The sequence below is a fragment of the Brienomyrus brachyistius genome, chromosome 14, assembly GCF_023856365.1.
Source record: "Brienomyrus brachyistius isolate T26 chromosome 14, BBRACH_0.4, whole genome shotgun sequence".
In the NCBI taxonomy this organism is placed as follows: domain Eukaryota; kingdom Metazoa; phylum Chordata; class Actinopteri; order Osteoglossiformes; family Mormyridae; genus Brienomyrus; species Brienomyrus brachyistius.
The window spans coordinates 19,225,149-19,241,317 of NC_064546.1; the positions used below are offsets into that span (position 1 = coordinate 19,225,149).

Genomic DNA, 16,169 nt, shown 5'->3' on the forward strand with positions numbered 1-16,169 from the left:
GTCATATTATGGACTATATCACCTCTTATACGGAGATGGCGCCGCCATACGTTTATATGAGGTAATAGCGTTTCGCAGTGCTGAGTTTTCCATGCCTGTATATATCATAAATTTCAATTAACGTGTTCAATCAACTTAAGACTAAGGGAAAACTGCAGATTTGTACGAGGACTATTATTTTTACTTATTAAACTTTTGACTCTGGGAGTCGTAAGTAAGAGTTCATTCAAAACCAGGGATTAAATTCGGGGAAAAGTTGCTTTGTGCTTAAAAACGGACGATTATTCATTGAACATAACTGCAGCCTACGTTTCGGTGCCTTAGCCAATAACTATTTATATATATATGAAAGAAAGAACACATGCAGACGTAGCATAGTAGAAAATAATGGTTTCCTTTAATGTTCTTGAATGTCCTCTCCGTTAATCGGGGTCACACACTGCAGCGTGTGTGTCCCGGTTTTATGATGTACTGCGTAAGTGACAGAGAAAGGGGGCACTAGCGCTCAGAAGGTGGGAAACAAGAGACCCTTAACTTGAGCGCTAGAAACAAGTAGCACGAGCGAGGGCTGGCTGGCTCAGAAATCCGGGAGGGACGCGATGTCTCACCGATGCGGGTATGTCTAACTTCTTGCACCGAATTAATTGAGCTACACGCGACGTGGGCACCACCTCTCATTTGCAGAATTGCATCTGATGTCAATAAGGTAAATACTTTCTAACGCTATGTGCAATTTTCTTTGTGTTTTTCAATGCACAAAGGCTTATTTGTTAAAAGGTAAATAATCAAAATCGAAAGCCAGACCAAATATTTATAAATAAGTCGAATATTGTCCAGTGTATAGAAGAAATGTCAAATTTATGCACGTATGTTCTATTTGGCTGGCATAGCATTAAAAGTAGGTGATTACTTAAATTGTCTTAAGGAAGAATAATATTCCCATATAGTGTGCGTCATGTGTTGCTTCGCTGTTTGTTTAAAGCACCTAATGCTTTTTTTCTGCGTTCATGTTTGTGAAAGGAGAGATCAACGTCAATGTACTTCGCGTATAAAACAATACGCAGATAAATAATAAATAATAAAGAAACATTGGCTTTCGGTTATCCTAAATTACAATGGGGGTTATATCTGTTATATACATTCAATTAAACATCACCCCCCCCCAGCCCCACCTCCTAGAAATAAAAGCGTTACAAAATGCAAAAAATCGTTGCGCTGTCCAGCGTGCTGAAAGTGTCAGAATGACAAAGAGCTGCAAATTAAGTTACATAAATGATAAGCACTGGATGAATATTGGTGTTCCAAATGATAATATATTTAAATCTGTATTTTAAAAGAATTTATAATGTCCGCTATTTGGAAGCTGAGGTTTAAGTTTCATTGCTATAGTTTGCGAAGAATTACGTTCCTTAGCTGAACCCCTATTTAATCGAGCGCTGACGAGGGGAGAAAATATAGGCTACGTAAGTTACATGTGTTATAAACTCAACAAGTGCATCCATAAAGAGCATGAATAAATTTCATGGGGCTTCAGTTCAGAAAATTGAAAGAGCCGCTATTTCTTTCTCTTAACAGGTACTGTGCTCATGTGGACCGCTTTAAGAAATTATGTGCGCACGTAATGCTTACCTTACCAGACGTGGATATCCCCGAAAACAACTTTCAGCATCCCAGCGAAGTTCCCAGATGGATGTGACATTGTTGACGTGACGTGGAAGTGTGGCATACTCCAAAATGAGCTTGATCGTTGCCTTGCTGTTCCCAGGCGTGCTGCTTAGCGCATTTGTGCTGGCCAGTGACATATTCGAGCGGTCGCTGGTGCCCAGAGCCGCATCGCGATCCGTGGCGAGGATGGATGGTGATATAATAATCGGGGCTCTCTTCTCTGTGCACCACCAGCCGTCTGCCGAGAAGGTGGCGGAGAGGAAGTGTGGGGAGGTCAGGGAGCAGTACGGTATTCAGAGGGTGGAGGCGATGTTTCACACGCTGGATCTCATAAACGCGGACCCCAACCTCTTACCCAACATCAGCTTGGGCTGTGAGATAAGGGACTCTTGCTGGCACTCGTCCGTGGCCTTGGAGCAAAGCATCGAGTTCATCCGGGACTCCCTCATCTCCATACGGGATGACAAGGAGGGTTCCAAGTGGTGCGTCGACGGCACCCCCTCGAACCAGCCCCCCGCCACCAAAAAGCCCATCGCTGGGGTCATTGGCCCGGGTTCGAGCTCAGTGGCAATTCAGGTGCAGAATCTGCTGCAGCTCTTCAACATTCCCCAGATCGCCTACTCGGCGACCAGCATCGACCTGAGCGACAAAACACTCTTCAAGTACTTCCTGCGAGTCGTCCCCTCTGACACCCTGCAGGCCAGGGCGTTGTTGGACATAGTCAAACGCTACAACTGGACCTACGTGTCTGCAGTGCACACAGAGGGTAAGAGGCGTCAACGCCATTTTGCGTATTCATTCCGTCCTTCAGAACACATTACTGCTATATTAGTCTCTTAATCTCACAACCTCAACAATGCTGTGATGTGTAAAAGCGTCAAAGAACCAGCCATGCAATACAAACAAAGCAATTACAATATAGTCAATTCAATCGTGTTGTGATTTTATGGATCCTGGTTATTACACATTACTAACACTGTAATATTTGCACATATTATATGTAAATCAGTGGGCAAAGATGTCGTTTTTGTTGTTTTGTAGTTTTCAATAATATAACTGTACAGCTATTGTCATAAATTGCCTTGCTAATGCCGCGATTGCTATTTCTAAGATTCTGAGGTTCTGAAAGTCACAACATGTGACGCTTCCCGGCTCCATCACCCACTTTTCTAAGACAAACGTCCTCAACGTCAGTAGATTCCACGCTTCAGCCATATCTGCAAAGATCTTCAACTAAACTCTCATGTCTCTGCTCCATTTCCAAGATCTGCTTACCAAAGTTAGGGCCGAAACGAAACAGAGAGCTTCCCACTTTTAATGACCTACCTGGAGAGCAGCTTGAAGGCTACAAACTGTTATCTTCTTGAGTATGTTGTTGATGGGATCTTCTGTAAAGCTCTGAAGATCAGCCCAGTGCTTAGACTAATAACATAAACTTATATATTCAGCATAAAAGCTTTTTATAGTGCCACTTTATTATTTTAAAGTTCATGTTTATTAATATGAGTCACACAGAACTTCCTGCCAGCACCCTCTGGTCTTGAATATTTTTGTATAAATGTCTTGGCTAAGGTGACTTTTCACATAAGCACAGACACTATTCTCTCTCCAGTCTGTAATGCTGAAGAAATTCCAACTGTCAATTGCAGTCTGACATGTACTCTTAGTAACGGGAGGCTACCCAAGTTAATTGCCTAACTCACCATATCTGTGTTTGATTTGGTAGTATACCTGTTTGACATGTTTGATATGTGCTGTGCTGTCTGTATCATGAGTGACAATGGTTGTTCATGTGATGTGTCATGATGATAGACATGTTCAGTGAGATTCTATGTTTTCCATTTTAAGAATATCATTTTCCAGCAAAGAGAGGAAAATGGACCATAATCCAGATGGGGGGGGGGGCTTTCTCTGTGACGCATTACTCATAAAGAATCCCCCTCCCCCAACAATGTGAGCACCTTCCACGGGTTGCTAAAAAGCTGTAAAGCCCCGACTGGCCAGTGCCAAAAAACGGATAGGTTGTTATTCTGCTGCTCAATATCTGTATTCCCTAGTATGGCCTTGGTCCAGTCACTCCATTAGGGAGCCAGATTCGACTCATTGCACTTACCAGGGCTGACTGAACACCCACAATGCAACGGACTCCATGCAGGCAAGCGGGGTCCCAAATGTGTCGTGTCACTCTGAGGCAGACGAGGACGGTGCTGTCAGTAGCTGGAGAAGAGTGACCTTACTCATCCTTAAACACTCCCCGCCCCACGACCACTACCACTCCTGTAACCTGGCCTTGACACAAGACCATTACACTATGAGCAAGTTCTCCATCTATCGGTCCATTTTCGCATGGTTTGTGTTGGTGTGAAGCTTGAGATTTCGGTCGGTTGCCGTTTTCTAATTGAATCCATCACATTGAAGCACCTTCATCTCGGTTAACGGTTGAGCACGTCAGATGCTCTGGGATCCGGCCTTTTCTCCGTGAGGCGCCGGATCCCCGTTCTGCCGTGACTGAGGCCCGTGATGTATCGCTTTCGCCGCCACGTCCAGGCAACTACGGGGAGAGCGGAATGGAGGCCTTCAAGGAGCTGGCCTCCCAGGAGGGCCTGTGCATCGCCCACTCGGACAAGATCTACAGCAACGCCGGCGAGAAGCACTTCGACCGGCTGCTCAGGAAGCTGCGGGAGCGACTGCCCAAGGCGCGCGTGGTCGTCTGCTTCTGCGAGGGCATGACGGTGCGCGGCCTCCTCATGGCCATGCGGCGGCTGGGCGTGGCCGGGGAGTTCCTACTCATCGGAAGGTACGACGTCCCGCTACATCGCTCTTATTCGTAATTGTGTGACTGCTGAAGACGAGGCGCGGTCACACAGCAAGGTGGTTCCTCTGTAATAGGGGTCCACAACTGTTTATTCCTTAGGGCCAAATTCCTGCAGCAGCGCCAAGCCAAGATGATGGTGGGGGAGCAATTTATCACATGGTCCAGATTTAATTGTCCCTCAGTCTAGATATGGACCAAAGTCCACCAATCGGTGACCCCTGCACTATAATACAAAAAAAGTCCTCATGAATAATTTAAATCTTATTATTGCTTATGGAATAGAATATTTCTAACTTTATTGTGCATGTACAGCAAAGCCCTTATTACTATAATATTATTATTAATCTTATTGCTGAATCCTAAATGTATTGTAAGTGTTTTATATAATAATACTCATATACTTCATATGCTTTCATATAAGTAACTGTACACAGACATGGTGTTATATACTGAAAATTCTAGCATCTCACAGTTATTACCATAGTCTAGACTTGGGGGAACTTCACCTTCAGAGCCTGCTATGTGCAAAGACAGTATCGCGAAGGGTACTGAGCATGAGCTCGGACAATATCTACTTGGAGAGAAATATGCCGGTCTGTCTTAGCAGATGTCCTGGAGGAGACGGCCAGTGTAGGAGTTGGGTGTGTGATAGTCAGGGGTGTGATGGATGTCCGGCCTCTGGGTGAAAACCTGCTGCACGTGCAGGTGCGATGTACACCTGCAGTCTGAACGGGAGCATGGGTGGAAAGATTTTCATTGCATATATATGCTATTGAAACCTTAACTGCATATATATGCTATTGAAACCTTAATTGCATATATATGCTATTGAAACCTTAACTGTATATATATGCTGTTGAAACCTTCATTGTATATATATATATATATATATATATATATATATATATATATATATATATATATATATATATATATATATATATATATATATACTATTGAAAACATCATCGCTTGTGGCCTGTTAATGTCAGAATGCAGTATTCTGATAAAACAACGGAAAAGTATGTTATTACAACAGGAGAACAATTCATAATAATTCAGTTCTTCAACCTGCTATTACATTATTGCGACTTACCAATAAATGGAAGACCCTAGATATATATATATTTTTTTTTTTTTTTTGCAAGAAAGCTCATTAAAGGAGTTAAGTTGAAATCTAGGTTTCACTGCAGGTATTTTTTACCCACTCAAGGGTATTATGCAATTCATTTTCAACCCAAATTACTAGAGGTCTGAAAAATCTATTTGCATATAATTAAATTGTTGTTGGTTTACTTTTCCACGATCACAACCATGTACATGCATCCAAAGACCTTCACATACTAAAAACACAAAAACACACACAGCTGCGGTCACTGTATACACATCCAATAGTTTTGTGACTCAGCTGCCCAACATGCTTGTTTCCATAGAAACTAGAGAGGACATTCTGGAAAGCAGCAGGAAAAGCCCATTTATGAACAATTATTTATCATTTAATTTCTTAAACCTCTGCACTGCGTTTTTTGTCATTGCCCGAGTTATTTTTGCCAGTTTTTTCTTAAATGTCAGACTTCATAAGGTATCCACATCTTTATTTTACTATCCATTGATTAATCGAAATATATTCAGTTCGATTTTTAATTATATTTTGCTTAATTATTTCCTTACGCCTTTCTTTATATGTGTAGTGCTTTAAAGGTATATTGTTTCCTTAATAATACAATGATTCAAGTATTTTAATATCATCCTTAACAGTATTGTATTGCACTAAAGCATCCTTTATGAACTTCTGTGAAAGAATGTGACAAAAGAACAAAGATCTCAGGTTTCAGTGGATTGGTTACTGAACAGGAGAATAGATAGTGAATTAAGCCGAAGACTACAAAAGCAGTTTTATATATATTTCCCCTGACGGTTAATATAGCCTGTTATTCACAATGTCTGCATAGCATAACTACAGAGATCCTTAAGAGTAACACGCTATGACAAACTGAAATAAAATTAACACTTACTTAGCTGTTGCCAATGTTGATGTTTTACAATATGTGCAAAGAATACCATAAATACATGTCGTAATAATGGAGAATAACAGCCCTAGTCTGCAAGCTGATTGGTAGAAAAAGAGCTTCAGTGAACTGTGACAGACTAGATCATAACTGGTGTTATGAAGTCAGGTGATAATCTCTTAAAATGAAAACATTCCTGGTTCCCTTGTCCTTTCTGATTCTTTATGCCACCCAAGTTTAATCATGCTAGTTTGTTAGAAATACTTGACAAGGCAATGCGTTTTATTTACATATACTATATTAAAAAGGTTGCATTCGCAATGCGTTTTAAATAAGATGAATGCAGACATTATCAGCAGCTCAATATCATTATCAGCCATAACAATATCTCACAGGTATGGTGGCCCTGAAGCCAAATTTCAGATTGAGTCGTCATTGGTTGCTCAAAGGCTTTAGCTGTCACACTGGGACACCCTGAGACCGGCACCTGTTCCAGCTTCTGGGTTGTACCATGTTTTGATAGGTTTGATTTTCCTCCTAACTGGTTTGATAAAAAGGATTCAGAAATATCCATCTTTTAAACACTTGCCCAGTACCGAGTTGCTTCGACCTTGTCCCAGGTGGCGCTGGAAGGGCTCCGGATGAGATGCAGGTCCATCACAGGGCACACACTAAACGAGCAATTTGGAGACAGCGGTTCACCTGGCTGCACATCACTGGTCTGGATTGAAATCCCCAGCCGTGGAGGTGTCAGAGAGCAGGCCCCCCCACGGTGACACTGTGCCGCCCTGCTTTGTTTGTCTGAAAAATTAAAAGTCTTTGCAGCTTGTTCCAGACCCGGGGAAAAGAGCCAACTTTTGTTCCATTGAGGGCACATATTTGATAGTCAGCTCAGTGCAAAACATCTATAATACGCTGCACCATCCCCCACTCCCCTCTGAGAAAAGTCAGGTTTGCAGTCATTTGGATCCTATCCACGTACTAAGGAGATGGACTGAGGTTGTATGTGCTAGAGGCTTGAACTGATGACCCGCTTACTAATACAGTTTGCGTATACAGTATGTTAAAAGTTTCAGACTTTGCGATTTTAATAAGCGGAATTCCATGAACGGCCCAAATTTAAAATGTAAATCTCAACCATAACATCATCTCTGTGAAGCAATGTAATTCAACTCATATTTGCAGCAGCACTAAATGAAGTGTTTCGCTAACGTGAAAGACACAATGAAAAAAATAAATGACTCAATGCAATTGCTACAAACTAGTTGTGAACTGGACATAAATTTTGCTTCCTAATGTCTAATCTGCAACTCAAGCAGTGAACAGCCCTTATCCATCAAGGCATGAAAGTGCAGCTAGTTTTACGCACCGTTGAAAACAGATGTTGTCTCCCCAATGCAGGGCTGGCAGTAAATGTGTCTGCACACCATGGAAGTGTGACATCACTGCCTAGCAACTGCATGACAACTGGTTTAATTTGTATCTATATATCCTTTGCATTTCAGCAGGCTCGTAATTAACTCCTGATATAACAGGAACGATGAATTGTATTGATTTCAGATTGTTTTTTTGGTTATTAAAGAACCAAGGTTTGTTCCTTTTGTGTCCTCTTGCTTGGTACTCCTGAAAGTGACACCTTAGAGCTGGGTAAAAATAATGACGTTCCAGTTTATGAGCAGGACCACCGGTTGCCACGATGGTGCACAGAAGGGAAGGACATCAATTGCTCAGAATGGACTCAAAAATTCTGTAAAATTAAATGAAAAAAAAAATAGCTGAGTACAAGCTCAAAGCCAAGAAGTAGGACTTGACAGGGTGTTGGTGTTTGCCCTACATCCATCTACTCATTTTCTTACCTCTTATACCGGCCTTGTTTATATCTTCACCATGGAGATGGGATCGTGTTGGTCGTCTGTTTTTCATCGGTTATTTTTGTTGTTGTTTTGTTGCAGAGAATCTGTGGGGGGCGACAGCAGACTGTGGGGGAGTTTTCATATTGCTCTTTGCTGTTTCACTAGTTGCATCTTCTGGCTCATAGTCGGGGATATTAAATTATACCTGAACATGGATGCTTTTCTGGCATGCTGGCTGTAACGGGCTAGGAAGCGTGTTTTCAAAGGCGTGGCCTCCTGGTGTCACCGGCAAGCACGTGATGCAGGTGTTTCCTGCCTCGCACCTCCTGCGCTGAATGCAACATGGGCCGGTCTGAATGGGGCGGAATTCCACAGATGTGTGTTTGGGCACGGCTCTCATTGTCGTCGTGTTTTGTATTTGGAACACGGTCGCCACGGAGATAAAGGAATGACTTCACAAAAGGGAACGTCAACCAGCTCACATTGTTTTCAACATCTGGGCGACAGGGTCTTTGCAAAGCATACGCACAATGTGTGGCAGTGTTTTACTGATGTATTAATTATGGAGAGTGGAGGGAAGAGGCAGACATTTCGTTTTAGTGTGATCAACTGATTTATGATTGATTTTTACATGGCCGTAATGGATTCATGTCACTTATCTAACTCAACATATCTGTTTCTGCTCCTATGGCATGATTACAGTCCGTTATGGAAGCTGGATCACATTAGTGTTGAATGAATAGCAGTGCAAGGTTTATTTGCACATGTAACAAATGGCAAATTCATTTCCCTTAACCTATACAGGAAACTGGATTATTGGAATATCTATCTCCCGACTGCCTATTCAATAAAGAGTGATATGGCGCTCGGGGCTAATCTCAGGAAGAGCAGGGGACAGGTCTGGGAATCGAGCCGAACGGGTGCCAGGCCGACACAGGGCAGACGCACACATACAGCAGGTGGTTCGAACACACCAGTGAATCTAACGTTTGGACTGAGGGAGGAAGTCCGCCTAGAGACAACCCAGGATGGGGTGCCAACCCATTGCAGATTTATGTAGTAGGTAACCACAAACATAGTCTTAGTTACCTACAGATCTCATGTTTAATCATCGTTAATGAATCGTGAAGCACCTTTAATCTCAAGCAGTTACTATATTTGTTACGATATCTGTTAATTCTGCTAACCTTTGTGAACTACTGAAGGATCTTCTGAAGGAACAAGTCATGAATAATACGAGTGAAATACTGATCTCATGTTTGTTCATCATTAGTGAATCATGACGCATCTTTTATCTCAAGTAGCTACTATATTCGTGTTTTGTTCTTCAGTAGTAACTGAGTTACTGCTAAGGATTTGCACTCCCTCACGTAGTCTTACTGGATGATTTAGCCTTTTTTTGCTTCTGAATCATATGAGGAATTTAGGAATTTAAACGAGACAGACTTCCAAAGGAAACTACTGAGAACCTATTGCCACTTACAGTAATTAGTAGACTCTGAATACTACAGAAAATAACACCATATCTGGACCGCAGGAATAAACGTCCCGCACCAAAGAACTTAATCACACTTCACTCAAAGGTCTATGCTAGCTTCTCCTTAATTTACCACGGGCGGTGATTCAGCCAGCTAAGGAGCTCACCTGGAGATCAGGACCTGGCGAAATGACTCGTGAAAGGGACATGATACCTGTCAACTGTAGTTAGAAGACCTGGCTAGTCCAGCTGATACCCAGAGTCACTTAGGCGGAACCTTAATTAATGTGAGCATTTTCCCAGAATGCTTTGAGCCATTTGTCAGATTATATGGCTCCTTTTATAGTAACGCACTGTCAGTTGCACAAAAGTACAGAGCCAAAAAGGCCATATTTACTATTTGTTCTGTTTCAGGCTGGTGATAAATGGTTGCGAAGCTGAAAAAAAAAAATCACAGCTTGGTGATACTAATGTGAGTGTTAAGGAACATGAAGTGTGGATGTTTTGTATGTCTGCCGGAACGCATAATGGATTCATAGCAATTCCAAGGACTGGGGAAAATGATGTGAAACTGAATGCGATCTGTGACCTGTGACACACCTCGAAAGAGAAGGCGTTACGACGCAGCGTGCGTCTCGGGAAGAAAAACACACTGAGCAAATCTGCATGCGATTTTATATGTGCGAACCTTATACATTCAGAAAAACTGCCGATTTAAAAATATAGATATATTTATATTTTGCATTGGGGTGTTACTAGGATGTCATCTTTGGGGGGGAATTTGGATTGTTTGAGTGGGAAACAACAAAATTGTTGCTTTTTTAAAATATGGTAGGGGGGACAAAAGGAATGGGGGGGGGGAGAGGCAGAAGGAATACAATTTCAGAATCCAGTTTTTATGCGGAGGTCTGGGCCATTATCCCACGAAAAAGGAAAAAGCAATTAAATGCTATTGCAATTTTAGATTTTATGATGACCATTTGTACGATGAACTAGAGAGGAAAATGGCAACAGGAAAGCAGTGCATTTTTTTCATAAAATTGCAGAAAATTGTGTAGCTCACACCAATAGCTATAATGGTGATTTTTTTTCAGGGTTTTCACTGGATGAGCAGATGATTCCTTTGGGTGGGAACCCCTCACCCAGCCCACCTATAGACATGCCCCCGTTTTGCACTAAGAGAGTAAACCGGTGGCTCAGTAAGCCTGCTCACGCCTCCACCCGAATCCTGCCTCCATCTGCTCCTGGCGTATGTGCCCTGTGATGGACTGGCATCCCGTCCAAGGTGTATTGCCTGCCTTCTGCCCTGTGCTTCCTGATATCGGCATCAGACCACCTAACCCTAACTGTAACGGTCGCGTGTCGGGCGAGCGAGTGGGGAATCGGGATCGGGATCGGGATCGGGCAGACGGAAATCCAAAAACTCACGGTTTATTCAGGCAAAACCACATACACACGAAAAACTACATCAATGACCGGACTGGGGAAACAGACTTCAAAGCGGACTAAATACACAGCACTACTCAAACTGACAGAAAACAGCTGGGTACAATCGGGGTAGAACACGTGGTTAATGAGGGGGCGTGGTACACAGGAGGATCGTACGAGCAGGTCTTGACACTAATCATGGTAAGCAGTTGGATTACGGATGGATGTGAAAATCAAAACAGAGACTCTTTTCAGCATGACATCCTGAAATAGTTAAAAAAAGTGCTTCTTTTCACGAAATCACGAAATGCATAACAGAAAAGCATTTTGCTTGTCTTTCAGTGTTTAACCAACAAAACAGTAAGAAAGACAATAAAATAAACAACATTAAACCAAACAGGAGGACCGAAGTACAGGGTAGAGATAATACCTAAAATAACTTATTCTATATATAAAATGCAGATAGTATCTAAGATAAGTAATGATATGAAAACGCCGTTGTTGTTGATCAGACCCACCGATGTCATATCGTAAGGAAATTTCACAGTTGTGTTTGTCCGCGATTAGCTGCTTAACACTAAAAATATGTAACTTAGCAGAAGCTGTAATGGTAGCCTAGGCAACACACCTGGAATGCGCATATTTCTCAATAGCGTTGGCGATGTACAAACCAAACAGCTGATGCCCAGCTCATTTACACTTTATGCGACTACCCAGAAAATTAGAAACCCTTATTGTATCCAGCTCAGTTTTCTGGCACCAATCTAGCTCAAAAGCGACCAGTCATGCCCTTTATGGATCAGACTAGGGTTAACTTTTGAGGGTAATTAAGCCAATCCAAAACAGGCTTTTGAAACTTTCTCTGATCAGAGTAGAGCAAACATGTATTATGATTTATAATTTTTTTTAAGGTGGGGGGCACGAGAGGGACTGTAATTTTTCGAAAGGGGCCAGTTTTATCATTATACAATTATATGTCTTGAATTGTTGAGTGACAGGGGAGGGACATTCCAGGAGCCAATCAGCTTTCGGCTGGGCCCAGCTCCTCGGTGGTTCCATCCCTGAATGCGTCCCTGTGGCCTCTCTTGCTGGCCGAAGAAGCTGACTGAAGGATCCATGGCTTTTTTAACGCTCCCGGTGATGCATTTTCCTTTCCGCTGGATGGGCTTTTTATAGTATATTGCGGCCACCGATGTCCCCGTGGACGTGAAGAACACCAGGCTGCCCAAGCTAATTTCTAGGTCTAGGAGAAAGTGTCTGAGAGAGTCTATGTAGAGCAACACGCACCGTTGTGTGTGTGCGTGTAGGTGTGTGTGTGTGTGTGTGTGTGTGTGTGTGTGTGCGCCGCGTTTCAGAGGAACATCGACGTGGGACTTCAAATAATGAACTGACAAACTCGAAGTTAGCAGTACACTTTTCAATTCCAATTACAAATCTGACACCCGGGCATTAAGTATACAAACCCCTAAGCTTATGTTGAGTGACCCAGAAATTTCCTGCTAAATCGTTCTCAACTGCTACACTTTAATGTGCCAGTTAAACATACACTCATGTGTTGGCAGGTAAATTTTATCGCCATAGTATTTTAATATATCACCATGGCAACATACTTAAAAACCCCAATGTGGGTAGAAACGAATGTTGCATTTCTAACTGGTGTGTGGTCTATGCTGAAACGTGGTTTTACGCAACAGCAGAACTAAATAATGTTACTGTATATGTGTGGTACCATTAAAATATTATGGTACATCTTAATTTCTATGTTCTCCTTTGAGGCTGCTGTAGCTGTAGGATGTTGCTGAAAGTTACGTGACCCAAATAAAATACTCCACCTGATCACTACTGTGAATGAAGTTGGCAATTGACAAGTTATCACCCTATTCTGCAAGCTTATACTCTATTATAAGTGGATAAAGAAGAGGTGACTGCGTCTCTTGGTCTTCTTCATTGTGTCATCAACAGTAATTTTGTCAGTTTTTTTTTTACTTAATTACTTTGGAAAATGGAGGATTCCAGAACTTTGAGAACCCCTTCTCAGAAAATATTGAAATTAATTTTGAAAAAATCTGCACACCATACTAAAATGTTTTTAACAGTATATTGAACCATAACATTCCCACATGTGTGTCCTGTCAGTAAAACTGGCCATATTGTATGTCAAGAAATTCCTGAGTACAACAACAGTTCAGTATAGCTGTCACATTGCATTTAATCGAGAAGAGAGGTAAGGAATGAGAGATCTGAGAGGAGTGGAGTGACATTACCATTTGTGACCAATGATTACATTTAGGTTATTAAAATGACCAATGAGGTGTGATTTCAGCCACAAACCATAAAGATACTGTGTAGCAGGAATGCCTAAGCACCAATCCTCTTATCGCTAGCGAATCAAATACACTTTCACTTCAAACAGAGTTCTTCGGAAATATTACCTTGACCTTCTGCCAGATAAGTGGTTATCAAAGGTGGATGGCTGCACTTTGAAAATATGTTCCTACAGTACAGTACAATGTCTTTTATCTATTATTTTCATATATTTATTATGTACACATGATGTTGGAAATGTAATTTTCTCTCCATCCATCCATACTGAACAATTAACCTTTTATTGTTCATTTTATTAGGAAATCTGGGAAAGGAAATTAGAATGAATGAAATCTCAATAACACAGATAAGTATTATCCTCTGGCTAGGGGTAAACGTCATGTTCAGTTCAAGAGTGATTTTCTTTGTGGCATTAAATCTTTTTAATCGCAATTGAATGTCAGCAGAGGCTGACTCAAAATGGCAAGTTAGAATCCTGTTCAGCTATTTCTATGGCGGCTGAGGATAGCTGTGTAGTTCAGTGTTTCCCAATCCAGTCATCAGGGACCCCTAGCCAGTCCATGTTTTTGCTCCCTTCCAGATCCAGGTAGGAAGCAAAAACATGGACTGTCCAGCAGGGAGCTCAGAGGAAGCAAAAACATGGACTGGCTGGGGATCCCTGAGGACCGGGTTTGGAAACGCTTCTGTTGACGTTTCAATCTGAATAAAAAGGGATTTATGCTGGCGATAAATGCGCGGCTCAGTCATCATACCCTTAGATACCCCTCTGATTTGTTATTCCATCATATTTACTGCTATTTGCTGGCCCGCTGCACCGGCAAGCTCAAGGGAACATTTGTCTATCAAAACTGGGCCTGGCCATTCTCTAACTAATTTGAGGACAGGCCTCAATCACGGAGGCAAAGGGGCTATTTATGTGACAGAACAAAGGTAGTTAAACAAAGAAAAATAAGTACAAAAAAAAAAACACAGGGCTTTTCTTAGGACGCATGTGTGCAGTGTACTGTGGTTCCTTTTGTCTGTTGGGCTCAGCTGTGTTTCAGTAAACACAGAAATACATAGAAATCATTTCATCCCCCAGACAACCAGACAGTGGGTCTTTGTTTCTCATCCCAAGTGCCGGCAAGCGACAGCTGAAACGAAAGTGACTGCGATTCGCTCGCCGCTCGCATGACCTTCTACGACAATCAGTAATGGAGCTTCGGAGATTCAAGCCCACTTCTTCCTCCATCAATCATCCGAGGGCCTGCTGCTGCTATGCTCTGTCGTTTGTTTATTTCGGCTGCCGTTATCAGAGTGATTTTGTTTGCCCTTAAGCAAGATTCATTTGCCATAATAATACACTAATACAAAACTCCAGTACATGCATTTTTGTTTTATTAACTTGCCACTTGGTTGCTCTTATCCAAAGAGCCAAATTGAACTGTTTTTAGCAAATTGATTGAAATTAATCATCTTTTTTTCTATGCAACATCACAGAGCCTTTTGGTGGGACTATAAACTTTTCCACAAGCCACTAGGACACCGAGACCATTCTGTCAAAACCATTATGACGTTTCCAGTCCCCATTGGACCTTCTCCCTAAGAAACACGGTCAGGCTACTGGGAACGCAGCCCCACTGCGTTTGCACGCGCCGCCGAAGACGAGCGGGAAACGCATTTTCCTGTTTGTGGATAGCGAGTGTCCTGATTCAGGCGTGTAAAACATTTAGCGGAGGCGATGGATGGCTTGGGGGTGTCTTGGGTGTGGGAGGGTGGGATGTGGGGGTGGTGGATGGGCACAGTGAGACAGATGGTCAGCCAGTGTGAAGGCAGTCACTGCAGTCACTGAAACACGCCTGCCATGATCCACAGATAAACCCAAGCGCCGGGTAAGAACGCGCTCAACGTCTTCATTTTCCCTCCCTTCCTATCACTTAAGGTGATGTTCCCGATTTCGTAAGGTAGAGCACCGTTCATCCTATAAATAAACAGTGGCCTACATAGTGACTGCCCCAGAGCAGAGCTTCATGGCAGAATATGGCCATAAGCCTCTGTACTATATGATGCGCTAACAAATATTGCTGTTTTCAAGCTAAACGAAAGATTAACGTCTTGAATTCACACAATAACCGGGAAAATTTTGCAAGCCATTTTTTTCTTAAGCTTGTTTTTATTGTTACTAAATGGAAACAATGAGGGAAAAAGTTACATTAAGACATTTAGATATTTTTGTCTTTAATTGGTTATTTTCATTTAAGGCACCTGGACAAAAGCTTCAGTCTGTTGCAAGTTTCAAATCCTAATTAAAACAATCTAAATATATCTGATCGCTATGTCCTGGCAGGCATAATTTCTTCATATAATGCTTCAAATCTGTGCATAACTAGAAGATATGAAATCAAGGCTATGAGCCCCAAAGGACATACTTTTAATGGCTTTAATTTTTTTCCCGAAAAATCGTTTAGCTTTGGTACTGTAAAATGATCAGTATTATGAGCACATAGCACTACAGCAAAAAACACAATTAAATACAGATGGTCAAAGTGTATTTATAAAACATTTTTTCGGCATTCAGATATGGAAACTAGTAAAACCATGTCAACGATACACGATGT

At 42.0% G+C, this 16,169-nt stretch overlaps 1 protein-coding gene across 2 annotated transcripts in view; it reads left to right on the plus strand.

The window, feature by feature from the left end:
* The first annotated feature begins 1,734 nt into the window (after window positions 1-1,734).
* The window catches only part of grm1b (glutamate receptor, metabotropic 1b), a 29,252-nt gene continuing 14,817 nt past the window's right edge, over window positions 1,735-16,169 (plus strand). For both annotated transcript variants that reach the window (XM_048974680.1, XM_048974681.1), the window contains exons 1-2: window positions 1,735-2,431; window positions 4,213-4,462. In XM_048974680.1, the coding sequence (XP_048830637.1) occupies window positions 1,735-2,431; window positions 4,213-4,462 (947 nt within the window). The remainder of the gene's footprint in view (window positions 2,432-4,212; window positions 4,463-16,169) is intronic.